This window comes from Mus caroli, unplaced genomic scaffold (assembly GCF_978045245.1).
Source record: "Mus caroli unplaced genomic scaffold, Mus_caroli_1 scaffold_3, whole genome shotgun sequence".
Taxonomy (NCBI): Eukaryota; Metazoa; Chordata; class Mammalia; order Rodentia; family Muridae; genus Mus; species Mus caroli.
In genome coordinates this window covers 98564887-98592557 of record NW_028227258.1, presented here as the reverse complement: position 1 = coordinate 98592557, position 27671 = coordinate 98564887, and the positions used below count along the sequence as shown (strand labels likewise).

Below are 27671 nucleotides of genomic sequence, written 5' to 3'. Positions count from 1 at the left end.
TAATACACAAGCTTGTAAGAAGCATCCCAGATGTTTATGGTAGAACTCATATATATCAAGGATAAGGGACTGTGTCAAGCCGTCAGAAAACTAACTTAGGGAGGGTAAAGTATTCCGTGCAAGTGTGAGAAACCAAATATGTGACAAGAGAAAGACATCGTCTATGGCTGTGGACTGGCTGCAGCAGCGAGAAGGACAGCAGCTCAGATTGGAAAGGATGAGACTGACCACCATACAGTGTGGAAGAACTGGCCATCTACCTCTTTTCTTGAGGTAGTGAAGGTCTCTTGTTCTTATATAAGATCTAGGTCAAGAAAATCCTGGTGAAAAGGTTACTGTAAACCAGACCCAGGTGTGATCACTCTAGCTCTTTTTTACCCCATCCCTCTCAATAACAAGTGTTTGCATGGCTTTTGGCTAGTCAGCTGTTCCCACAGCTGTTGAGGACAGACTATTGCAGCTGAGACTGTCATTGCCATCACTGAGCTGTCCCCATTAGCAACACCAGCTGAGGTCCAGTCCAGTACACCAAAGGGGCTCCAGCTCTGCTGGAGATGCCTGGAGGAGCTGCAAAGCACCAGTTAGAATCATGCAAGTAAATGCCTCGTGGGACCTACCGAAAAGTGGATAGAAGGACACATCGACTTCAACTTCTCACCTTCCTTCCCTACTGCAAACTGCTCTCAGGTGCAGCCTTTTTTTTTTTTTAAACCAGTCTGCACTACAGAACAAGATATTATTTCAGAGAGGGGAGGAGAGAGGAGAGGCAAGGGGAAGGGCGTAGAGAGGAGAAAGATTTATTTATTGATTTTGTGTATATGAATACATTGTTGCTGTCTTCAGACAACCATCAGATCCCATTACAGATGGCTGTGAGCCACTATGTGGTTGCTGAGAATTGAACTCAAGACCTCTGGAAGAACAGTCAGTGCTCTTAACCACTGAGCCAACTCTCCTAACCTCAGGTGCAGCCTTTATGAGACATCTTTGGAGAAATCCCATACCCTCACAGATGGCTGATCTTGTAAAGTAACTTATGCCCTTGTATTCTTTTTTCCTTCCCTGCCTAATCCTGTTTTCTCCCTCATACTCACTTCCCTGGGAATGTTTCCTCAGCTCATGGGTTGGTAAGATGGCTTTGAGGGTAAAGGTTTTTTTGTCCTGCAAGCCAGGAAAACTCAGCTGGATCCTTAAATTCCCCATAAAGGTGGAAGGAGAGAATTAATTACATAAAGTTGTTCTCTAACATCTTCAAAGGCAATGTGGCATGCACACACAAGGCAAAAAATTTAAAACAGTTCTGATTCATACATAAAGAATATATACCTTTTTTTCCCTATATCTTTAACTCCAGTATGTGGTGCTGCTAGTCATATAAACATGAAACAGAACCAGCTCACCTTGTCACCTCAACCAGCTGGGGGCCCCATAAAGACAATCTTTGCCCTCATATCAAGCGAGACACCTGCCTAGAGTGGTTCTTTACTTCTTGATTAAAGTCTCTTTAAAGGGCAGTGTGTGAAGGGGAAAAAGGCTCATGTGAGAAGAGATGGAATAGTCCTGCTCAGCTTCTCCCTATCCCACTAGGACATTAAGCTAATCACAAATGAGACTCACTTTTCTGAGCCTATGAATGGATATAACATCATCTCTTCACAAGTCTATTATGACCATATAAGATGCTCCCAAAGTAAAACATCCTGGGATGCAGAGTGCTGTGTGATGTCAGCTACCTGACCACAAGCAACTAAGTAGTCACTAAATTAAAAGGGGATTTAAAAAGCTGGGCTGGATAGGAACAGGAAAAGTAACTAACATGTAGAAAGATCAATGGTTGTAACCACATGGAACCACTTGGAACAAGGTCTTATGAGAATACAATCGGCAGATATCAGGCATGCTATTTTCTTTCCCATTTTACTTAAGCTTCTCATTCACCAATTTACTAACTGTACATATATGCTGGATCCTAGGCTAGGAAAAGGGCACAAGGCATGGTCACTGCCTATGGCTAATGGAGGAAACAGAAGTGTGAATATACCAACATAATACAGTGGAATCTAAGGTTCTGCAGTACATTGGAGGCTTGATCATTTTAGAAGAATGGGTCAAAATTCTATGCAAAGTTATAGGACCTTACTTTGTTCAGATAAAGGATTTTAAGTGGGAAAGTTGCTTGATCAGATTCACGTTAAGCACCGTTGCTTCTGTCCTCTGTGTTTGTCTTTACTGTTAAACTCTTCCAGCCACCTCATTGCTTAGACTTGGAACCTCAGTGCAGCCTCTAAGGAAAAAGCCTCAAGGAAACCAAAACTCCACAGGGCTTGTCCCAAGTCAGAGTTGCAGAAACTAGCAGCTCCTCACACATTCAGCACTGCAAAGCCTGCTAGCATCTTGATAGAGATGTCTCTTGTTTGGTTTCCTTGGGACTGACTCAGTCCCGCACCTGTCCTCTGAACAAGAGAAATCTTAATGAGCAGGATCTGAACATCAGATGCTTTTTATTAAAACGAAGCTTTACTGTCTCTTCTTGGTTAATACAGAAATCTCAAATGACTATCGTGAAACTGGTTTCTCTTCTTTTCCTGTGATCTGTCTCTTGGGAGATTGTAGTATATATATGGCCAAAAACATGGACACTGAAAGAACCCCTGTATTACCTAGCTCCTGACTGCAAACATTCATCTTATGACTGGATACATGAGTTTTCTTTCCTATTTTAATTTTTAGAGTAAAGAGTGCTTAAATCATAAAACACAGCTAAATTTTCTTCATAGCCATGTAGTTTCGAAATCTCTGTGTTAGATCAATGGTTTCTAAAATAAAAATGGTAACAGATGAACCAAGGTCACAAGAGAGAACATTAGAGGTTCAAAGGCCACAAGACAGAAGAAATGCTTCAAGCTCATTAAGAGAATTGAAATGAGTTTTGGTCCCTTCCCCCTTGATATTTCTTCTTCCAACAAATTTCTAGGTTTATGAATGATGACTCCTAGCATGGGAGAAAAGCTAAGAGTTGGGACTGAAAGGAGCAGGGACTGATGGCCTAATGGCTTCTCTCCCCATGACAGACACACACACACACGACAAGCAAAGCATCTCCTATACTTTCCTCATGTTTGTTCCTCCATAGCCACCTATTACAATCTCTGCCACTGGAGTAGTTGCCAAGAATTATTTTTAAACTTGCAAATCCATACTAAGTGCAGAAAAATAATTCCATTTGATATCTGTTTAAGGATCTTACAAATATACAGGATCTTCAATATAACGATGTCACTGGATAGATGCTTCAGTGGTTAAGAGCTCTTGTTGCTCTTGCAGACCACCCAGGTTCTGCTCCCAAAACACACATAGAGCAGCTTAAAATTGTGTAATTCTAGTTCCAAAAGATCCGCAGCTCTCTTCTGACCACCTCAGGCACTAGGCACATACATGCTCTACATATATATATAAGCAAAATATGTATGTGCATGTATATATATATATATACATGTATATATATATATATAAAGTATATACAATACTTTAATATATGTTTAAAACAAAAAATGAGTATAGTATTCAACATAATGAAAAAATTCAGACACATAAACTGCTGCATAAAACCATCCCTGACAATAAAAGTCCCCACTTTTGCTACAAGCACATAGAAAGGAGGACATAGCCTGGTCCCCCATTCAACAGTTATCACACACACTCCAGCTGCGGCTTTGTTTTTGTTTTACAAACAAAATCATCAAGTGTTCAAAAATCTGCTTTAATTATATTTTTATGAGGTCCAGGAAGAACATCATTGCAATTCATGGTACAAAAAGCAAATGACATCTGAACATGCAATAAAAAATGGATCCACAATGAAAATAATATATGTCGGTACTAAAATAGAGTTACTTGGTTCCCTAAAGGGAAAAGGCTTCTTTTAATTATCTATTCACTTGGATTATGAGAAAATACTTTTTTTCTTGATTGCTTTGGGGAAGTGTCTGTTTGTACTACTTTGGGTTTTAAGTTTAATGTAAGTCTCTCACTATCTTTTCGTTGTTGGGACTTAGTACATAGCTTTGATTGGCCTGGAGCTTACTATGTAGATCAGGCTGGCCTCAAACTCATCTGCTTCTACTGGGATTAAAGTCGTGAACCACCATCCCCAGCTGAACGTCTCTCATTCTGAAAGCCATTATTTTCAATATTCTATAATATTACATCATCCAAAAGAATGACAGATAGCTTGGCAACTGGATTCTTGTTACATACAAAGCCATTAGCAAAAATATGTAACAAAATTTCATGCAAAACAAACTAATTTGGCCTTATATACAGAAGTTTGCTTTCTTCCTCATAGTCTATTCTAAAAGGGAGTTGGGGTTGGCGAGATGCTATCCATCTTCATGGAATTCCTACTTTGGGTGGCACGTGGAAATCATAAAGGGCAATGTAACCACTTAAAACATCTCTTTTAAATGGATTATAAAACTGAATCTGGGTCTCTCAGTTCAGAAGGAAAATGTAACTTCAAATAAAGAATCCATCCCTTTATGGTTTTCAAAGTTTAATCTTAATGAGCTCAACACTTAGTGAGTAACGGTGACAGCCTCTGGGACTGTGATCGGAGGACATGGGGAAACACATTTTTTTGTGTGCAACATATGCACTCTATGACCCAAGCTGCTGAGAAGTTTCACATAAGGGCATGCACACATTTCATACTAACATAGTTTATAACACCTTGGGGGAAAGATCATGGATCCCTGGGAAAGGCCACAGAATCTATATACAAATGCATGAGGCAAAGGGAGACCAAAATACAAGTTTAAAAATACATTTGGAAATCATTTCAAAGCCCAGTATCATATTTCCTGACAATGGAAAAAATCTAACATCCTCTAGAGTATCATGTAAACAATGAAAATGCAACTTTATATAATTCAAAGCCTCAAAAGAAAATAAATTTCGGGTTTATCTTCGCTGCTTGGCTCAGTCTGCAGAACTGAATTATCTGAACAAAACTGGTCCATGTAGCCATAGCGAAGGGCCGTGCACGCTCCCTCTGGGATGCCTCGACCCTCTAGGCCACCAGCTTTCATGTTCCTCAGGTAGCTTGCAATGTATGAGCCTGTGGAGTGACGGTTCACGGCCAGAGCAGGAGCGGGCGGTTTACTTCTAAGGACCACTCCTCCTCTGGTGCTCTGGGCCATAGCTTTTTGCTTGCCAGCTTCCTGCTTCTCCTTGGCACGGCTAGCAATGTTGCGCACTCTGCTCTGACTTCTAGACGACAACTTTCTGACTAATGCCCTGGGACACTGATTGACATCCTGCTTTGCGTAGAGCACTTGACAGCTGTCTTCTTGGTCAAAGGACACCAGCTTCCGGAGCTGTTCAGTCAGGGCATCTAAAGGCTCTAATGACTTTGTCTTCATAGTCACACTCTTGTCTCTAATGCCGTTTGTCACAAAGCTCCTACTAATACATTGATATTTGCTTTCAAAATTGCAGGCGATGTCCTCTGATGTTAAGTCCCCCAGACTTTTGGATTTGCATGGGCTTGGCAGTTTCAAAGCAGCCAAAGGGGCATGTGTTGATGGTGTGGGTGTAGGGGCATGCATATCTGGAGCCCTAGGCTGCTGGGGCTCACAGATTTGGTTCGTTTTTGCATCTGAACTTGAGAAATGGTTATACACAAAGCCAGCACCCTGATAGGTTAGATGAGAAATACTGTGATTTTTGACACCTGGAATATTTTTGAATACTTCAGAAGGGAGGAGAGTCTCTTTACAGTAGCCATTCTTCAAGCCCCTCTGAATGTGTTCCACCATCTCCTGGCTCTGCTGCAGTTTTAGTGGAGAAACAAGTTGACTCGGAGCTTCTTCCCCGTAGTCACAGGTGGTTAGAGATAGGTTTTCAGATTCTCCATCAATTTCCACAAGACTGCTTTCTGCAGAATTTATAGAGAGAGCAGGGTCTGCAATTATATCTTCTATGGCCAACTCCATGGAGAGAGCAGGACTGTTCATCACTTGACTATGGTCCTCTTCATGGGTGGGGCTTTTGGGAAATTGACCAGGAGAAGCATCAGGGAACCCAGGCAGGTTGCCTTCAATGACTCTTGTCTTGGCCTTATCTGAAGGGTCATCACCTGGCTTTGGTGTAGAGATGGGAGAACCAATCACTCCACAAGGAACTGCGTTATTTGCCAGTTTGGTGATCTCAGCGCTAGAGAGCTTGTTCAGCTCAGGAGATGAGCACAAGAAGGAGGCCTTCTGGTTCCCCTGGGAAAGACCATGCTTGAAGGGTGTTTGGAGGCCCAATGCGATCGGCAAAGGAGAACTTCCTGATGCCCCACTGGTGCTGAGATGAGAAACCACAGTAACGTTAGCCGGGTGGTTGCTTTCTTCAAACTGGCCAATCAGTGCCGAGATGGAACTTCCCGACTGATTCTCATTTGTTAAAGTCACGTCATCAATGAGATTGGAAATGTCAGTGTCCTGTAGAATGGCAGTTGAATGTAAATCAGGGATGTCAGAACAGAGCGCGCAGACGTCTGAGAGAGAAAAGGAGGTTGCAGCTCTGGCCTTGGCTCTGCTGCCTTCTGGGTTCTCTACCTCCAGAGAACTTTGAGAAAGAACGCTTCCGGTCAGCATGCTTTTCCCTCCCGAGAAGCCCTCGGCATGCTCCTTCTCATTGGTTCTCATTCCATGCAGTCTCTCTTGCAGTCCCTTCGTTGCAGGATCCAGTGCCAAATGCTTCCTTGGAGAGAGGAATTTCGGGGGATTGTGGTTTTCCTGGCAATCATTTGTCATATTTGGTTTGAGCCTCTCACCCTTTGCACCTCGTCCTCCACACTGTTCTGGGTTTGATACACTGGCAGTTGGCCCTTGGTTGGCATCTTTGTGGAGGAGTGCACTGGAGGAGGAGGATAACTTTTTGTTGAAATTTGAAAAATGTGAGTCTTTTCTAGTTGCGGCTCCCTTTCTTCTGTCATCCTTGTCCCCTGCTAAATAAAGCAAACAGCATTTTAGGTCAAGGGTATCACTTTATGTAGGCCCTGGGACAGTCATGTTTGTCTTGACACAGACAAATGGAGAATGTAAATCTGAATTACATTGTGACAGAATATAATTATGGATAAGCAGAAGTTTGCAACACAGTGTCTGCGTGATGGATAAATGGTGAAATATATTTACAGGAACTTGGCTGAGCTTACTTTTGAATGTCTATTACATCAGCTGAGGATGTAATATTCATTGTCCAGATAATGTCAATGAGTTACTATGCTTTCAAGGTGAGGATTACCTTACGCTGCTTCCTATTCAGATCTGTACTACACAGAAGCATGGCAACAAAAACAGAACAAGACAGCTCTGTTAAACAGTGCACTATGGTACCTGTAAACAAGACACTAGCAGCTTTCAAAGTTACACATGTATTAGCAACAGGCAAACCACAGAGGATAGAATTTTAAAAAGACATTTTGGAAAACTGTTTACCTAACCAGCTAATTTCTAACACAATTGGAAGGTACAATATGTACACAAAACTATTCATATCTATCGGCTTAAAGTGAAAAGGTAATCAGTCATCAAATCCAAGTCACTGCTGATATTTAATATTCTCTTGGTAATATTTTTTTACTTCAGTACAAAAATATATGTTGCACTCTTCCCCCCTCCCCCTCCAAGGTGGTAGTAAGATGTTAAATAAGGAAAACTGTAAAACATACAATTCACAGCAGTCTAGAATACTGTATCCCTTTTGATGTGTGCCGAGACCATGCTCAGCATTTAATTATTTTTATCTGATTATTTGTCCTTTAACTCTTTCAAAGTTATAGTGTGTGGATAAAGAATTTTTTACAAAAATACTTTCTCTTCACTAAAATTTTATTCATCATCTAAAAAAATTAAGATTCCCAAATTGTAAACCATTAAATATTCCATGACATCATTTTCAGAGGCAGCTACTTTTGTAAAGACAGACTATTAAGAACTTTGTATTCTGATTTCTTCTCAATTGCTTTTTCTGTAATGTATCTGTGATCAGTGCAATGATGATGTATCATTCCATATTTGCTGCAAATTTAATGCATGTGTTAGTCCTTATATCTTTTTAAATGTAGGAAAGAAGTATTTTCTTTCTCTTGCTTCCCAGTTCGTGTCTTGGCTTAGCATCTTCTGCAGTTAGAAGACTACTTAGTATAGATCTCTACTGAACATAACTTTACTTTGCTGAAGCAGCTTTTTAAAATAAATTTAAAGCCACATATATCCTCTCTTCTCTGACACTACACTTTACAAAACTTTGAACATGTTCCCAGTGCTAGATAGACTCCAGGGCCATGCAAACTAGGAAATTTTCAAGCTTGGTTTCTCCCCTTCTAAAAAAGTATTAAAGAACTACCTTTTCTTTTCTCAGTAGAACACCTTACAATAAGAACCAATACAAGCAAAACAGCATTTGTGGAAAAACAAGTAGCTGAAGTTATGTCGTTCAGATAAAGTCTAATTTTGCTAAAATGCAAAAAACAAGGTATTACACTCTACTTGTTTGAGATAACTTCAGAGCCAGTCAGTCAATAGACACAGTTTTGGAATAGGAAAAGGAGTCAGTGAAACAGATTAAAGAGCTCCTTGTCACTTTGTAAAGTGGTCAATGCTCATCAGTAACTTGCTCAAATGAGTCCTTCATAGTCCAAGTTAAGGAGAAAAGATGGCTCCTAAGTCCTATACTACAAGAGTATACAAGCCTACAAGCAAGCCATAACCTTGGGCATGCCTCCTCCCCTGCCACCATCCAGAGCAGGGAAGTGAGATCACAGTGCCTAAACCACATCCTAAGGAAGAAAAATAATTCAAGTAGGACAGATGATGACTGGCTTTAACCGTGTCTGTTCACCATTAACACTTCCAACCACAAGAGTTCTTAATAGTGAAAAGTAATGCAGCTGTATTAAATGCCAGAAATGCCCATTCAACCCTGGGACAAACTCAGTACGATACCTCTTTAAACTCCTTGTTCTTGTTCTAACATCCTGCCTCTCCTCTCCCCAGGACGTGGAGAAAGAAAAACCAACACTATTTATATTTTGTCATTTCCTTCTCCCTCTCAGATTGCCATGCTCTAGGCCATTCTACGTGGTGTTCTCATTCCCCATGCATGGAAATGGTAAGGCTATTTTTCACTCTCTTACCCAAAGATTAAAATCTTCCTGCATAGAATTAACATTTTTTTCAGACACTTTACTTGTACAATGGTAGCACTGTCATAATAGAAAAAGGAACCAAACTGCAGCTTAGAGAATCTGAAAGCACCTTACCCAGACAGTTTTCTTTTCCATCCGTGTCTTTTGCTGCTTCAGATATGGGCAGCGACAAAGCCCCCAGAAGGCTCTTGTCAACAGGCATAGAGACAGGGCGTACTTGCAGACTCCGCGTGGTCCTCCTCAGGACACCATCTTGATCTCTTGCAGCCTCAGAGACAGAATCTTTTATCTCAACCATTTCTTGGAAGCCCACTTTGCTCTTTTTCCTGCCTTTGGCTGGAGCACTAGCTGTACGTCGCAGAATCCTATCTCCAATTGATCGCTTCCGAACATAATGCGAGTTGTTTTCTGAAGAAGCGTGCCTGGGATTCTTATTGAACAGCCCCTTCAGGCCTTGGAGCTGTCTGTTCTGAGGACACAAAAGGACCAACCACAAGTTAAGCACATGCTATCATAAGAAAAACTTGTGTTTGAAATGACAGCTCCATGAAGAATGACTATGAACTGAAATTTTATTGCCATTGATTGAAGGATGTTCAAAATAAGAAAGCAACTCACAGTGGGTCCATACATGCACACATCTCATCAGCTTTATTATGGGAGGAGTGCAGTCTTTCAATTTCATGGCCAACCTTTCCAGAACGTTCCTACCCAGAGATTAGATAAGATGGTGGAGAAGTTTCCATGGTAACAAACGCATAGGACTTTAGCAGCCTTGAAGCAGCAAATGTGTGTTTCATGGTAAGCAGTGGATGGGAAGATGTGAGGAGGCATGCCATCACAGTCATTTTAAAAGAACACACTATTGAGAGTGCAGGGCCATGCTGAGAAACTACCTTTGTAGCTCCTAGAAAGTGCAATATGGTATAACTGGGGTTGAGGATTAAAGGACTCCACTGCAGGGGAGAAAACAAAAACACAAGAGAACACAGTTTGGGCTCATTCAAATAGGCAGTACCAATAAACATAAAAGAAAATGTGCATACCTGTATAAACCCCTCCTCCCATTTCTAATAATTTTCTTTTCTGTTCATCCCTTATTCAACTCAATGCTGTCACCTTATGGTATGAGCATCCTAACTCATACATATGTTGAACATAATAAATGACTCAAAATTGGTCATTTATTTAGGAATGAAACAAAAATTATATAGAATATTTGTATTTTATTTCTTGGCTAAGTTTTAAAGAAATCCTGGTTTTCTGCCACCCTGGTGAAAGTTAAAGATATTATATGGTTATACTGGACTTTCTAGAATCCAGGCATTATCTTCAAATCATTTATATATGTCTCTATTTAGGTTAACAGAAAGAGCCCGACAAGCTGTGTAAATTGGAACTCAAGTTTGAAAGGCTTTACCTTCAGCATATTCAGAAATACAAACCATTTGTTCCCTTCGGTTGACTGGGCTACACCTACACTCCCAGCTCAAGTCCCAGGTGGTGGTCACAGAGATACTGACATTAGCCAATGCTATGCTCATTTACTCCAAGGCAGGCAGCTTTCAGAGAATAGCAAACTTATTTCTGAGGCAGGTCCTGTTTGTACCTCACAGTTACACATGGAGAGCGAATTCAGAGAGAAGGCCAATACTCTGGAGAAGCTGAAGGCAGCACAGAGCACACCGTAACAAGCAGCATGGGGCAGTCTGGGCACTGTTCCATTCTATAATCCCTCCAAGCCACACCTAGTCCTGAAACTCCATAACACTTGGCATGACCAGAGGACCACCTGCTGGTGTGCAAAGCACCCTCTCCCTCTATAGTGAAAGGAGAAAGAGCGAGCAGAACTAGACACCTGTTTGTGATCCTCTGTCTCCCTTCCCTGTGATTTCACTTTTCTATCTTCCTCTCCCTCTCTCTCCCCACTTCCCTTATCTTCTTCCTTACATCTTAACCCCCCTTCTATAGCCCTTCTCTTTTCCTCTCTCAATTTCTTCTGTAGGTACTTTTAAGTCTATTGATACTTTATTCATTGTTTTCAATTTCCAGTTGTTCCATATGAATGCTTCTTGCCTAGACACAGCTAGGATTATAGCTAGATTAACACAGGCCTTTCAATAAACCTCTGAGGTTCCACATTTCCGTCTGCAGAAAGTGCACCTTTTTTAGAATTACAATAAAACTCAAATTGTATTGGCCTTCATTCTTGCCATCAAAATGATAGCCTGAAAGTGTGACAGGCTTCTGAATTCTAGTAAACGTAGAGAGCACCCCTAGGAGGAAGGAACGAACACACCCCTGAGTTGACACAGGAGTACAGGTAGACATGGCTGGAAGGACGCCTGAGCTCACTGAGCTCCTGATGGAAAAAAATACTTGGTCAAATGTACATTCCTTTTATGGAATCAGTAACTTCCTTGAGGTCCACATTGTTGTTATATGCCTATGATCTGATCTTTCTCACCTTTCCAAAGATCTCATTGATTGTTATGTGAACGAAAATAGATGCTTCTGTGAGTCCTTCCAGGTAGACATGCCGGTAGCCTGAAAAAGTGAAAAGAAATGGCTCCTTCAGTTGAATTTCTATTTGGCTTTCTTTGCAGAAAGAAAGGGCAAGAGTATTAAGTACTGTCTTAACTATCATCCTTCACATTTTATACACCATATTACATCACATGTAACATGTCATATAATGAATTTGATGAATGTCCTGTTTGCCCTGGGTCATGTATTAAATCTTCCACAAAGAAAAGATTAACCTAGGATATGCTAGAACCTAGATACTCCTCCCCCACAGTAGAAAACAAAGAGACAGAACAGCCAATCTAGAGATAGAAAGCTAGCTTATACCTACCGGGCACGAGGCTACTGAAGGTCACAGTCCTTTGTCCGACAAAGTCTCTTCCAATAGGATCATGATCCCACACAAGGAACCGAACCAAAGCTATTTCTGGCATGTGAACTGTAAAAGTTAGGGTTTCTTCCCACACAGGGTTAAATCCTAAGAGAAATGGGAAAAAGAAAAATCAGAAAGAGCAAGGGGCTTAGCCGGAAATGATTTAGCAGCAATATCTGTAGAGCAGAGAGTGAAAATTGCCTGCAATGTTTATTAAACTCATGAAAACGCCTGAACCTCTCCAGGATGCCCTGCTGAAATAAAGCCTCTGAGTTTACCCCACTGTTAGAAAATAATTGGTAAAAAAATTGCCTGTAAATTATCACATCAATTCTATTAATCCCCAAAGCCCCATTGTATCAGGAAGCTTCTTAATAGTCATTAAAATGCTTCAATAAGCTTAAAAATTATAGTTGTATTCTAAGAGTATTTTAGTAGAAATGTTACAGAAAGTTGCCTCCTCATAGGATTGTATCTCTCAGCTACCAAAGGGTCTCCTCCTATTCACAAGGTGCCTCATAGCTTTCTATCCTCTGGTGTACATACAGTCCTCTTTAATTCCTACAGAGACACTTTAAGAGCAGCATGTCAAGGGCTTGTGGGTTTCCTTTGGTTTGATTTTTTTGGGGACAGGGTTTCATTCAGTAGTCCAAGTTTGCTTTGAACTCACGATCCCCCTAGCTCTACCTCCCATGCTCTGGGATTAGACAGGAGCCACCACACCTAGCTTGCTTTGTCTAAGTAAGAAAAACATTCATACTTTATCAAGTTTCAAACTAGAATTTTTCAAATTTGTACAAGCAACACATGCTTATACTTTTGAAAGTCCAAAAGTATTTGTCACTCACTATATAGTTTGGAGAATTGCTGTTCAAAGAAGTGTGTCTGACATCATAGAGTGAACAAGAGTCCCAACCTAGACTGTGTGCTACAGTTTAAGTGGCTTTCACGAAGCAAGAAGTTTATTTCCAGAGGTATTGAAAATGAACAAGAAGGCACATTCCTTTCTTCAAAGACTGCTATAGTTTGATTGTGGTTTGTCCCCTAGTAATTTTAAGTGGCAATCTTCACACCCATTGTGACTCTGTTATGGTGTAGAGCCAAGAGTAAAGCTGTCTTGCCATTGTGGTCCTATGCCAAGGAAACTTTGATGACTCCTTACTGAATGCTGCTGAGTTCTCACTAGAGCTGTTACAAAGTAAGTCTGTCTACCTCCAAGTTCCTCAGGTTTCTGGGTTGCCATGTGTTCTCTTACACATAGTCTTAACAGGATATCACCGGCCATGATCAGAATCAGTCAAGGCAGCCCTCACCAAAGCCAGTGCCATGTTGGTTAGACCTCCAGCCTCCAAAACCATGGGCTCTTTTTATAAATCTATTTCCTTCATAATGACTCCCCTCAAGTACTATGAACATAAGGGAAAATGCACAAAGGCTAAATACTAAAGGACAAAAGGTATTTATTTCTTAGTAAAATTTTCTCCAGCAAAATAAGTACAAAAACTACTAAAAAGTCTACCACTCTGAAAAGTTCTTTTCTGAAAGAGGAAAGTAAGTTCTACCAAACATACACACTCAGGAGGAGTCAACCACTTTCCTCTATAAAAAGCCTCAAGGTCATGAAATAATGGCAGACTGAACATCAGAGCGTCTCCCAGTGAACAAAGGAAACTCTCTTTTCTGTGACTTTGTAATGAGCTCTCAGTGACTTCTGCAACTAAGAAAGTGAGGAATAATTCCTTAAGTCCTGAGAAAATCCAACAGTAGAAGAACTTCTTTAAGAATGTTATATCCTAGGGCTGGAGAGATGGTTCGGAAGTTAAAAGTCCTGGCTGTTCTTCCAGAGGTCCTGAGTTCAATTCCCAGTAACCATATAGTGGCTCACAACCATCTGTAATGGGATCTGACGCCCTCTTGTGGTGTGCAGGCATACACGCAGCAGAACTCTGTATACATGATAATTCTCTCTCTCTCTCTCTCTCTCTCTCTCTCTCTCTCTCTCTCTCTTAAAGGATGTTATTTCCTCATAGGTTCACACCACTTTTGAACAACTAACATTTCTTCAAGGTCTCCCTATGAACCACTGATTTTTCTAATGTTTTGGTAACCATGACTTCCAATTATTTTTAGACTATCCATTATTCTAAATGAAGAAAATATGTATGAGATAAAACCTGTCACATATATGACACACAAATATAAGTCTATAAGATTATCCAGAAAAATATGCTAGACTTGGGGAAAGGTAATGCCACTATTTTTTTGCCACTGTTGAAATACTGGCCTCTCACCATATTTAAGAAATGAATGTGGCAGCACATTCAGGCCAAATCTTTAGCTATTTACATGCTCAAAAAGACAAACAATGACAGGAACAAAAGCCAGGAGGAATTAATTAAACACATGGACTTCACAAGCAAAAGCTTTGAGGAGACTTATTTATGAGAACACACACCTCACATAATAAGTAACACACTAGGAAGAATTTCCCTAGGTGAGTTCTGAGCCGAGGTCTTTAAGATGTCATGCACACCTTTCAGTAGAAAGACTTAGAAAGAGTCCCAGGAGTCTTGATTACAATAATGTCATCAAAATAGACAATGTATCAATCCCAGTTCATCAGTTGTTAAGTTCAGTAGCTTTTGTTCTTGTCCATATTTGATTGTTGTTGTTGTTGCTTATTTGAGCATAAAAATAGCTAAAGATTGGGCCAGAATGCCCTGGCATATTCATTTCTTAAATATGGTGAGGGACCAGTATTTCAGAGGTGGCAAGAAGGCATTACGTTTACCCAGTCTAGCATATTTTTCTGCATAACCTTTCTCTCTTAGTTGTAGACATCACTGAGAGCTCATTACAAAGTAATCAGAAAAGACAACCTCCTTTGTTCTCCAGAAGACTCTGATGTTCAGTCTGCCATTATTTCATGAGCCTAAAGCTTTCTATAGAGCAAAATGGTTGACTCCTCCTGAGTGCCTACGTGTGATAGTACTTACTTTCCTTTCTCAGAAAGGAACCAGAAACTTAGAAAGCGACTGACTTTTTATCAATGTGTTTACCATACATTCAGATGGCAGTTACAATTCAGCCGTCTTGCTGTGCTAAACACTACACTTGTCCCTGTCACTGCACACTGCAGCCGTAGCGCACATCCTCAAAGGGTGCACACTGACTGCCACCTTACCGTTATCATCCACCACACGAGTTTGGTCCTTGCAACAGTCTACTGGCAGCCCAATAATTTCAACTTCAACAAAAGGGTCAATGATCTGTATTAAAAAAAAAAAAAGAGGAAGTGCCAGTGTTACCTGCGCTCACGTGTTAATTACTCTGAGAGTAAACTAGCCAAATGTTCATATTTCAGCAACACTTGATTTTTACTACATGCTTACGAAAAAAAATTATAGAAACAGGTGATTTAGATATATGAGTGAAGGGTGGCATTAAAACTTTAAATTCCCTTCGCTAATGCTACCAAAACTCTCACTCAAAGAACCTACAATTTCAGTTCAGGGAGCATACCTAACTAAAGTGAGAGGGTCACCCATGCTCAAAACCTCAGAGAAGTTGCAATCACAATGGTCAAACACTGGAAGCAACTTAAATGTCTACCATGAGGAGGAGGGCTACATCATGCCAATGTCATAAAATCAATTTGATTTTGGAGAACTATTTTGTATCACAGAAGGCTAAAGAAAAATGGCAATAAAAGTTGCATGTGATTCACTTGAAAAATAAAAAAATAAGACAATTTAAGGATACTAAGAAAAGATTGGATTATAGGTGTTATATTAGACAATATTGCATTTTGCTATAGTTTTATAGGAGAATGCCTTTGTTCTTAATCAACAAAGTGCAATAGTCACAAATGACTGCAAAGGAAAGAAAACATATAACCCCCAACATACTTAAAAGATATGTATATATGGGAGCACAGCACAGTACATGCTAAAAAATTTACTAATTGAGTTAGTGAATTGAGGAGAAACAGTCATTATATTACTCTTGGAACTTTATAAGGGCTAAAGACTTCTCAAAATGAAAAGCTTTACAGACATAGGAAATGTATGTTCCTTTCGTCAGACATAAAGAAGTAAGCATAAACTTTCTGGCTATACCAACTAACTATTCCTGCTGTTGAACACTGGGCAGAAGGTAAAAGCAGGAAAGAAAAACAGTGATGAGCCCATAGAAGGAGGGACAGCAGACATGGAGGCAATGACCCTGTCCGATGCTTTCCTGTCTGAGAAGTAGGGCACTGTGCTATCTGTTAACAAGTGCAGAGAGATTGGAGAGAGCCAATACGAAGAATGTGATGAGGCCAGGAAGGTGAAGTATGTGTACTTTAGTACTACACAACACAGCACTGCGTACAGGTCAGATGAAGTATTCACAGAGGTTTGGACATGCAAAGCTGAGTGGTTCTAACCATGAGATCCAGATGTGAATGTAGAGAAGGTGAAAGTGAAGAGAAGGTGAAACACATTGAGACACTGCTGACCATGGGGGAAACAAAGGCTACTGCATCCTGCAACAAGGGGACAGAACTGGTGAGAGTGGCATGACATGTTACAAAGCATGAAGCAAAAGAGCAGGCAGCAGTGAGGAAGACTGCTGGACATGTGGGTTTCAGAAGTATGCTTTTGGCCATGTTTTTGTCACTAATGACCTTAGCCTTTGTTCTTTACATCCTGACGATAGTACTGCCAGCTCCACTCTTGAACTGTGCACTAGGATCACGCCCTCAAGCCTATAGTACTATGTAGAGACAAGAACTCCGTGTGACTGACAGAAAACCAGCTCCAGTCTGATTAGTGGAGGTCAGTGCTCACTAATAAACTCCCCCATCCCCTAAACATCTATACACACAACACACAGAGGCACACATACTACTAAAGACACTGAGATGATTGCTTAAACACAATCAAAGAATCTCATACTTAACTAGATGGGCAGTCGGGTGTAGCTTACCTCGCCTCGGTCTCCAAACATAGAGTCGGGAGGTTTGGGGAGTTGCTGTCCACTGATCACTTTCAGTATGAGCTGTTTTTTGGGGTTGGCAGGAAGTGGATCACCAGATAAAGGGTTGAATGTACCTAGGCCAAGGAAAACAGAGGTCAGTAGCATAGGAACACATATACAAATATACACAGGCATATACATAACCATACAAGTACCCACACTCAGCTTAGGTTTGTCAAACAGAGGACCAAGCATATCAGTTATCCCAGGGCTTGATAGAACAAAGAAATTCTCATGTAACCACCAGTATCACTTTCTGCAGAAGCAGCAGCAGCAGGTACTTCCAGAGTGTGGTTTCATTATTCTCTCTTCCCAAAAGCCAGGGGATGGGCCACTTTAAAGTAAATGTCTAAGGTGTAGTTGTGACTCAGATAAATAATTTATTTGAATGCCTGTGGTATCAAGGAGGACAGTTGTATCAGATTCCAATAATTGGCTAAGCTATCTCGGATCTAGAAAAAAAATACAAGGAACATAAAGAAAGAAAACCTGAAATTAAGTGAAGAAGAGAAACTTTATTGAAGTGGAAATTTCTAGTTTCTTTGGAGACTCAGTTGTGTCATGTGATGTGTTTCTGGCAGTCTCATGAGAAAGCATGTGGTCTTTTGCTGAGGCAGACATGTGAGAAGATGTTTTGCCGAAACAGGTGTGTGAGATGTCATGTGATGTTTTTCTGGAGCTGATGCTTGAGAGGGCACGGGATATTTGAAAAGAGTATAAATGGAACCCTCTAAACCATGAGAGGATGTGCGTGCATTGTTGGGCATTGCTGGGATTCACTAGCCATGCAATGCTTCACTGGTCTTGGCTGGTCTTCACTTCATAGAGAGAAACGCACCAAAGAACTTCTTGTTCTGTCTGATTCTTGCCACTTCCACTGACTCTTGCCAGTTTGGCAGAGCCTTGCGCCTTCTGCAGGATCAAGCCACTGCTACTGATTTGTGCTTGGTGTTTGCTATTGTGCTGGACTGCTGGTATCCTGATAATGAATAGTGGAATCATCCCGAAGAACTACTTCTAAACAGGTCCACACCCCCTTTCCTATTAACCTTCTTTCTCTTCTACCTCTGATCGGTGCAGTAGAAGGGAGGTTGAAGCATTTAAGAACCCTAAATAAAATAGGTTTAGAAAAATCTAAGCCTAAACTTTATTTTCTAACTCAGTGGATAATGTTCTTGCCATGAGTCTGATTAACTAAGCCCATCCCTGGGACTCATAATGGTGGAAGGAGAAAAAAAGACTCCATAAATTTGTCCTCTGACTTCTACTTACATACATATAAACATACATGCCTACATTAATAATGATGATGATAATAATAAATTTAAACATGTACATAGTGGAGTATAATCTGTTGTTTATGACAGATGCAATTAGAAACCAGTATTTACCTTTGCACATTTGCTGGGGCTTGAGAATATAGCCACAGTTGCCATTTGCCTTGAATTTTGCTCGATTGATCTGCATCATTCGCCCTTCAGACTGGTAGTTCAGAGCCACTGTGAAAATTGAACGTTTGAGAGGATTAGAAACAACTGACAATTGGCCAGGTGGAGAGAGAAGGCAGAGCACCACTCCTCTTGGGTCATACACACCGAGCTGGCAGCCTGCATTCCAGTAGGGCAGAGGGTTGAAGTTACTGGAATCGATGCGGTAGGCAGAGGGGTAAATCCTTGTGAGCTGTTTTTGGTTGTAGATCATGAACTGCTCTGACTTCTGCTGAACCACTTGATGGGCTCTTGTTTCGCTGAAGGACAACACATTCCCTGTGGTTCCTGGCAGACAAAGAAATAGGGAAAGTGGTAAATGCATCAAAGCCAACCCTCTCACAACAGGCTGGATAATGCCAGAGCCCACCCTTGGCCCAAAGAAGTGGCTCCAATGTGTTAAGTTCAAGACTTTAGACATTAAATCCACCAAGACCATTCACAAATTAAACCACCCCAGAACCAGAATGGGTTCAGTGACTCACCTACTACGTGGCAAGTTATATGTAGAGCCACAGAAAGAAAGTGACAAGAATGCCAGGCGTGGTGGCACACGCCTTTAATCCCAGCACTTGGGAGGCAGAGGCAGGTGGATTTCTGAGTTCGAGGCCAGCCTGGTCTACAGAGTGAGTTCCAGGACAGCCAGGGCTACACAGAGAAACCCTGCCTCAAATAACAAACAAACAAAAAACCGCAACACGTCCCCCCCCCCCAAAAAAAAAAGAAAAGAAAAAAAGAAAAAGAAAAGAAAAAATAGAAAGTGACAAGAAAAACAGAACTCAGAGGCATCCTGGCTGGTGGCTGGTGTATGCTGTCTGAACCCTCGTTAGGACAAGAGCCACTGTAACTGACTGACATTCTGCTACTTATTGGAGCAAGAGGGTAGAGCATCTTTGCCTATCACGGTATGCTGCAGCTGGCTAAAGACAGAAACTTTTAGACCAAACTTAAATAGGTATGAACAAAATTTTCAACAAAATTTGCTATTTAAGAAAGCAGAGTATAACCAACTCCTGACCAAGAAAGTCCTGAGATTCCACTCAGGACTCTGTTAACCAATGCAAGGCCATATACGAACTTCATTTGCTAAGGTGCCCCATTGTGAGGTCCCAAATTCTCCCAGAATTCAATTGTTTCATTGATTCATGTCTGGTCAGCAGGAAGAGGCAGGATGAAAAGTCATTTATGCATGAGGTAAACAACATCTTTGGCAAAGAGACAGATAACGGTGAATAAACCAACCTGCATATACAACTTACTCCTGACAAATATTAAAGATGCTCATTAAAAACTCACATGCAGGGCTGGGAGCTCTTCCAGTGACTGACTGCACACTTGCCATGCAACTCTGAGGGCCTGAGTACAGATACCCAGAGCCCACACAAATGCTGAGTGGGTGTGGTGGCCTGCCTATAACTCCAGCTTGAGAATGTGGAGACAGAGGGGCCCCACAGTAATCTAGCCAGCAAAACCATCCTTACTGGTGGGCCCTAGGTTTGACCGAGAGACCCCACCTCAGCGAATGAAGTCGAAAGGCAAAGGAAGATGCTTCCAACATCAACCTCAGGCCTCTCTATCCTTGGGCCTTGGAACTCCCTATGTGTGCCCAGCACTATGTGCATGCTCTACACGTACAAACAGCAACACATATGCATGAAAATGAAAAAATATAAAAAGCACGTACGAAATACATGTACTAGATGACAACATTAGGGGTCTAAGAAAATGAAAGAAAAAGAGCATTTTGATTAAAAAAGAAAACATTTGGATTTTGAAGGTCATTTGATTACTCCTGGAACCAATTAAAACCTACTAGGAAGAGGGGCGTAATGCAAACTTTATATGCCTCAGTACAGGGGAACACCAGGGCCAAGAAGTGGGAGTGGGAGGGGAGGAGAAGGGGGAGGGGAGGGGGACTTTTGGGATAGCGTTTGAAATGTAAATGAAGAAAATTCCTAATTAAAAAAAAAGAAAACAAAACAAGAGAGAGAGGGAGAGAGAGAGAGAGAGAGAGAGAGAGAGAGAGAGAGAGAGAGAGAGAGACCCTGTGGAATAGGCCTATGATGCCAGCAACTTGGGAGGCTAACTTTAAGGATTTCTTGCACTAGCAAGTAAGTTCAATGCCATGTCAGACAACCTAAATACTGTCCTAAAATCAACATAAGAAAAGATGCATGGACATAATTCACTGGTAGAGCATTTTCTTAACACACACACAAGTCCCTATTCCCAGTCTCTAGTTACTATTAAATAAATAGATTTCTTTTAAAATAATGTTTCGTTTCAGGAACAAAGAAGACTGTCCATACATGCAGGCTTATAACATACTAAAACGGAGAAGAGTAAAAATGCATGGGGCCTGCGCGTGGGTCTCTGCTTGGACTACAAAATATTGCCAATCCAGAATCTACAGATGAGATTATGGCTACAGCTATACGTTCAACTCCAGTCAGCCAATCCCTGTATTAATCTGAGAGCCACAGGCAGTCATCATTAGCAAAAATAGCTTGCTAATTGAGAGTCTGAAGGCTTCTCTGATTCTCACAGATGGTGTTCATTTAAATTTTATATAACAGCCATTGTTTTAAGAAGGAATCCAAACCCAGGTGGAAGAAAAGCCATGCAGAGTAAAACTTCAAACATCTAACATTCCCCATTTTGTCCCTATGCATCTCTTGAACCATCTCTACAATGCCACCGCTGCTACAATCCTACACACTTTTATAAACCTCATATCCTGGGCTCCAAATGCCTATTCCCATGTCCACTGGACCTATTGCAAAAGGCCATCTGGAAAAAAGAGCAGGCTTGCACAGAGCTTGTTCTCATTCAAACAAGGGGAGTGAGTGCCTGAATCCGTGGAAACAAGGAATAGAATGTAGGTTGCTGCGCTCAGACCATATGTCTGCTAAGCTTGCTGGCAATGTGGTTTGTCAGGTACTTATTGTCCTTGGGGCTACACGCCCTAGGTGTTAAAAGCCAGCCACTGAGTTGGTGGCACTCCACAACTGGAACTTGGATTGGTAATGGCTCAGAAGGAAAAGATAGGAAGACTATAGTTCTTAACCTAGTGATTTATCCAGTATGGACCCTTTCCTTGGAAATCATTATTAATATATATTACTGACAGAATACATAAACAGAGTTTACACATCTCCACAAAACTAAAACTCATTGCACGCCCAAAGTTCTGATGGAGAATGCTTTGCATAGAGTTGGAGAAAGTATACTTACCGACAAACCTAGTTCATATGGAGCACCACTGTAATCAATATCTGAGTTATTTTTCTGATTTTCCACATAAACAGATGTACCATGCTATCATTAAGATGAGCTTGCTTATTAAGCTCACATCAATTAGTATTTTGATGAGAATGAGTTGTTTTACATAAAGATAAGCAACATATTCATTAAGTACTGCTCATTTTGTGTCTTTTTAAAAAGTAAAAAACAAACCAGGTAAATTTAAGAGGTAAACAGTACTCAATATTATGTTCCCAAAGTTACTAGGCTTGTGATTTCCAAAGGTACTTATTAGTCAACATTGTCATTCTGCTAAGCAGCTATACCTTCAACTCCATTCAGACAGTCCCTATATTAATCTGAGAGCCACAGGCAGTCATTATTAGAAAGCACTGTTTGATAGTTGAGAATCTGGAGGTTTCTCTCATTCTTACAGATGGTGTTCATTTAAATTTTGTATTATAACTACCATCACCATAAGAAGAAGGAATCCAAACCCAGGTCGAAGAAAAGTCATCTTTCAATAAATAGAAGAAGATGTACTTATGGACTGTTGCTGGTAAAAAGAACTGAGTGAAGAGTCTGAGGTCTGTGAGGAGGAGGGCCTTGTCCCACGCTGCCTGCCATCTTTGTGCTGACATCACTGAAAGAGTGGACATTCTGATTTCCATTCCACTTCCACTAAAATTAACATTGACCTAAGTGCTGCAGGACTGTGGTACCTCAATCAACATTTGGTAAAGGAATAAAACTGAAGATGAGGAAAGATGAGCATGGCTGAGGCTGGAGCCTCTCTGCTTGATGTAGTTGATGTGGTTGGAAACAGTGAGACGGGACTGGAAGATGACTGAGTCAAGAGAGCTTGCCAAGGGTCTGGGCTTGGTTCCCGGCACCCACATGGTGGCTAATAATCAATCACCTGTGATTTCCCTTCCAAGGGATTTAATACCCACTTCTGGACTCAGCAGGCACCAAGCATGCATGTGATACCCATACATATGTGTAGGCAAAACACATATAATAAATACTCTTTTTTAAAAAAAAAGAACAAAGAAAAAAATCTATGAGAAACAGTGACAATGAACTATATCTATTCTTTTTTTTTCTCTATTTTTTTTATTACATATTTTCCTCAATTACATTTCCAATGCTATCCCAAAAGTCCCCCATACCGCCCCCCATTTCCCTACCCTCCCATTCCCATTCTTTTGGTCCTGGCATTCCCCTATATTGGGGCATATAAAGTTTGCAAGTCCAATGGGCCTCTCTTTCCAGTGATGGCCGACTAGGCCATCTTTCGATACATATGCAGCTAGAGACAAGAGCTCCGGGTACTGGTTAGTTCATCTTGTTGTTCCAACTATAGGGTTGCAGATCCCTTTAGCTCCTTGGGTACTTTCTCTAGCTTCTCCATTGGGAGCCCTGTGATACATCCAATAGCTGACTGTGAGCATCCACTCCTGTGTTTGCTAGGCCCCTGCATAGTCTCACAAGAGACAGCTATCTTTGGGTCCTTTCAGCAAAATCTTGCTAGTGTATGCAATGGTGTCAGCATTTAGAAGCTGATTATGGGATGGATCCCTGGATACGGCAGTCTCTAGATGGTCCATCCTTTCATCACAGCTCCGAACTTTGTCTCTGTAACTCCTTCCCTGGGTGTTTTGTTCCCAATTCTAAGAAGGGGCACAGTGTCCACATTTTGGTCTTCATTCTTCTTGAGTTTCATGCGTTTAGCAAATTGTATCTTATATCTTGGGTATCCTAAGTTTTGGGCTAATATCCACTTATCAGTGAATACATATTGTGTGAGTTCCTTTGTGATTGTGTTACCTCACTCAAGATGATGCCCTCCAGGTCCATACGACAATGAACTATATCTATTCTTTTGTTAAAATTCCAGTCAGTAAAATAAATAGACCTCTTTATTCAAAGGCAAAATGTTTAATGAGAAAATATGGTCTCTCCAGGGTATTGTTGTAGTGAATTAATTTACTCCTTCTTCTGGTCATTCACATTTGAACAGGCTGAACCATCTGTGACCTGGTTAGGAAGGTAGGTCAGGCCTCGACAGTTTGAGTCTGGGAATAAGACCTAGCTCTGATGCCTTTGACTTTTCACAATAATAAAATCTTCCACCCTGTAGGAAATTTCTGCAACCTCCAAGCAATCAGGCACCTACCAATAATCAACACAGCCCCACATGTGAGACATGCGAGCTCTGAACCATGTGAGCTATCATTTTTCTGACAAATGAGATTCCACACAGTCCCAGACAGCCCCACAGATCAGGAATGACCTGATCAGTGAAAACACGAGCTAGCAATGACGTAGGAAAGTCAAGCGTGTGGACCAGGGTGAGCGATTCTCAGGCCTTACCATCATCCACAATATCCTGGGCTGCCACGGAGTTTGTGTACACCACCAAGTCCGAGAGCTCTCTGCAGAGTTTCATGGTTCTCCTTCGGCGGCCCAGCCTGCAGAGCACACACTCACGTTAGTGAGTCTAGAGATGGAAGGGTTGTGAGCCTCTGGCTGCATCACTTTCCCTTTTAAAAGGGTGAGTAAGTGACTCTCCCTAGGACTTAATGAAAGCAGGTCTGGAACCCAGGTCTGACAGAGTGAAACAACCAACAGAGTGAAAGCTATCAAAAAGTTTTCCAACTACTGAATAATATGTAGAATAGTCATATGGCAGGTAGTTTAGCAATAAAATCAAACAAAGTACACATATATGCTACAATGGGAGTGAAGCTTGAAAACACAAAACTGAAAGAAAGAAGCCAAATATTGGTAAAAGGTCAAATATTGACAAGTATAAAGTCTACCCAGAGACAGGAAGTATACTAGAAAAAGGAGAGGAGAGTGACTGTTGTTGGATAAAAGATTGTATTCTTGGGATGATGAAAATGTTTGAGAACTAGATATTAATGATAAAAGTTGATCAAATCAGAAAGAAATCCTTACCTTAGTGGTGACATGAGATGTCAAAGCAAAGAACTATGGACAAAATGTTTCTTACACAGTTCATTTTGTTAGAGGCATGGACGCAAGCATGGATAAAAGCAGTTGAATGAATGTCTGTGTATTCTTTATTACAGAATTGGGAGACCCTATAGCCATTGGTGGACCTGTGAAAGGCTGATGATTATGAGTATGTGTGAGATCATGCTTAAAATTCATAAGTAGAATCCCTAAGACATGGGGGCATGGAGACATTCTACATTGTTATTCCTTTCTACTCTCCACCCCAAGAGTGAACTGGATTAACCAAGTCCCAAGGTGGCCATCTGAGACTCAGGCTCTCACAGGTATTATGGGCAAATCTCTAACTGACTCAAGAGCAGCATGTTACCTGATCTCTGATAACACCTGTAAAGGCATCTCATTGAATGCATGAAGAATAATGTGCCTTTTCAAACACTGTTCCCTCCTTAGCTATGTGTCAGACACTTTGATTTAAAAATTGTAAGTAAAGGTCTTCTGAAAGGTGTTCCTATCGCTGCTATATCTTTTACTGTAACTAATATTCAAATTTTCTATAATTTTCTTATCTGTCCTTACTAGCCAGTGTATGATACAAATACATCCCATTAGAGCTTAAAGAAAACCCTACCTAAACACTGATGCTGAATTTCTAGAAGGTCTCTGTGACTTTAAGTTCTCTGTTCAGTAAAGAGACATAGGTGTGTGTGTGTGTGTGTGTGTGTGTGTGTGTGTGTTTGTATATGCCTATGTGTGTACACACACACGTGTGCATTTTCTCACACATGTTTGTTTGTCTGTTAGTCTGTCCACCCACACCTATTAACCCACCCACAACATAGCTTTATGTTCCTTTGTGACTGTCAAGGAGTCCTGATCACACTATAGATCACAACTAGGTTCTGAAAACCATCATCATGAACACTATTGACAATAGCTTAATAAGGGGAGCAGGATCCTTTACACACCTAGTATCCCCCTCTATTTTCAGATCGTGTGTTTAGTTTTGCTTTAGTGCTCTGAATATTTTGGTTATTATTCTTCTGTCACATGAATAGCTGGCAAAGAGTTTCTCCAGACTCTGTTACTGAAGACACCTGGCTGTAGGGCGTGGAGAAATTAAGACACTGACTAGAAGCTTCCTTCTTGCTGAATAGCTTCCATAGTGCTAGTAGATGCTCTATAGGCCACTGTGGGAAAAATGTCAATACCAACTAAGGACCCTGTACTAGGCAAGATATGCTCACTGGTGCAGTTACTTGTGTATGGCATTACCAAGTGTGGGTAACTAAGAGTGCAGGTTGCTTCCTAAATAGCTTTGAGGACTATTTCATGAAAGGGAATATGTGTTGGCACTATAAATGTAATGGAAACTGGATAGCCGAGGAGATCACAGAACTTGCAAGAACACTACTCCTATTGTTTTGCTAACAGGACAAGTAGCCAAATTGCTATCTAACTATTCATGTTTCTAAGCATAGAGTATTGCTGCTCCCAGCCTTGAGGAGAGACGATTCCTTATGTAATGGTTAACAGTTAATAGAAAGACTTACAACTGTTAAGACCAGGGAATTAATGGCTGTTGAGGGTTCTTCTCTAAATGAAACACCTATATCACTTCCTCCAAGGCTTAGGGAACACCATGGAAGGCAGGGACGGAAGAATATAAGAATCAGGATTAGGATAATCAGAACAAAGAATTAGGAGGAGAGTTATGAAACATTGTGTTCTGCCTATGAGGTGGCCATTGCAATTATAAGCACACAGCAGTTATGGATAACAGCCAAAGACCTGCACTAGGCCTTCAGCATTCTGTTGTCATAGGCAAGGGAGGGGATCAGGAGGTCCTACCACTCCCTGAGGAGCAACTGGCAGTCAAATGGTTCTGGGAAGAAGGGAGTACCCCCTTTGTTCAGTGGTGGAGCAACTGACAAGTCTCCCAAGATTCAGCAAATGACCCTCTACTCATCCTCATGTCAAAAATCCTAAGTCATCTCAGTGGGTATAAAAAAAAAGACCTGAAAGCAGGAGGAGGCCAGGTTGGGAAGAAATGAATGAGCAGGAGCTGGATAGGGCTGAGAGAAGTCAGTTGATGGGTAGATATCACCAAGATGCAGTGTATATTGATGTAAAATGGTCAAAACTAATGAAGCAGTAACTAATATATTTGACCAGTTCATTACTAGAGTTGGAACCTACCATGCTAATATACAATTCCTTTAATGCTTTTGAGTCTTTAAGAGATGGAAAGCTTACCTTTTTCAGTACTAATGATGGTGAATGGAGGACTAAATACCTCCATTCTGGCTCATTACGTGCATATAAGTTATCCTGTCAGTCCCTCTGCCAGTCCTCTGTACATCGGCATGGGCATCTTCCTCTCTCACGACACCTTTCCCCTGACACCTACCGCAGCTAGCGCTTATTCAGGACCCCACTGGTGCCATGTTTGCTCTGTATAGTATCGCTAGCTTGATCTTCACATTTCCCTCCCACACCTTACCATGTACACCTCATTCTCTAGGCACACAGATACTAAACATACACAACTAAAACAACCAGGATAATGGAACGGGGAGGGTGTGGGAGTCTGGGCAATAAGCATGAAGATGCTTTCTTACCTGTACAGCTGGCCTCCCTCCTTGCCAGGATTCTGAAGGCTATCGTCCTCATCATCAGTACTATAGGATTTAGAACGTGATTTTGTAGCTTTCTGCTGGAAAAATCACAGTAAACTTACTAACTCACCACATTAGGCACATTCACAATATACAGAGATTGAATTGGATTTTAAAACATGAATGCTCATACACACACACACACACACACACACACACAC

At 41.1% G+C, this 27671-nt stretch overlaps 1 protein-coding gene across 6 annotated transcripts in view; it reads right to left on the bottom strand.

Moving 5' to 3' along the window:
• Positions 1-3774: 3774 nt before the first annotated feature.
• Positions 3775-27671, bottom strand: part of Plch1 (phospholipase C eta 1) — a 209478-nt gene continuing 185581 nt past the window's right edge. For 4 of the 6 annotated variants that reach the window (XM_085835852.1, XM_029475578.2, XM_085835855.1 and 1 more), the window contains 10 exons: positions 27454-27548; positions 24227-24324; positions 18716-18895; positions 18512-18619; positions 17070-17194; positions 15283-15367; positions 12057-12203; positions 11667-11746; positions 9314-9668; positions 3775-6994 (listed from right to left, as the gene is read on the bottom strand). In XM_085835852.1, coding sequence (XP_085691978.1) covers positions 4929-6994; positions 9314-9668; positions 11667-11746; positions 12057-12203; positions 15283-15367; positions 17070-17194; positions 18512-18619; positions 18716-18895; positions 24227-24324; positions 27454-27548 — 3339 coding nt within the window. In that variant the 3' untranslated portion in view covers positions 3775-4928. Of the gene's footprint in view, positions 6995-9313; positions 9669-10095; positions 10156-11666; positions 11747-12056; positions 12204-15282; positions 15368-17069; positions 17195-18511; positions 18620-18715; positions 18896-24226; positions 24325-27453; positions 27549-27671 lie in introns of all 6 variants that reach the window. The other 2 variants (XM_085835856.1, XM_085835853.1) reach the window with 2 other exon arrangements.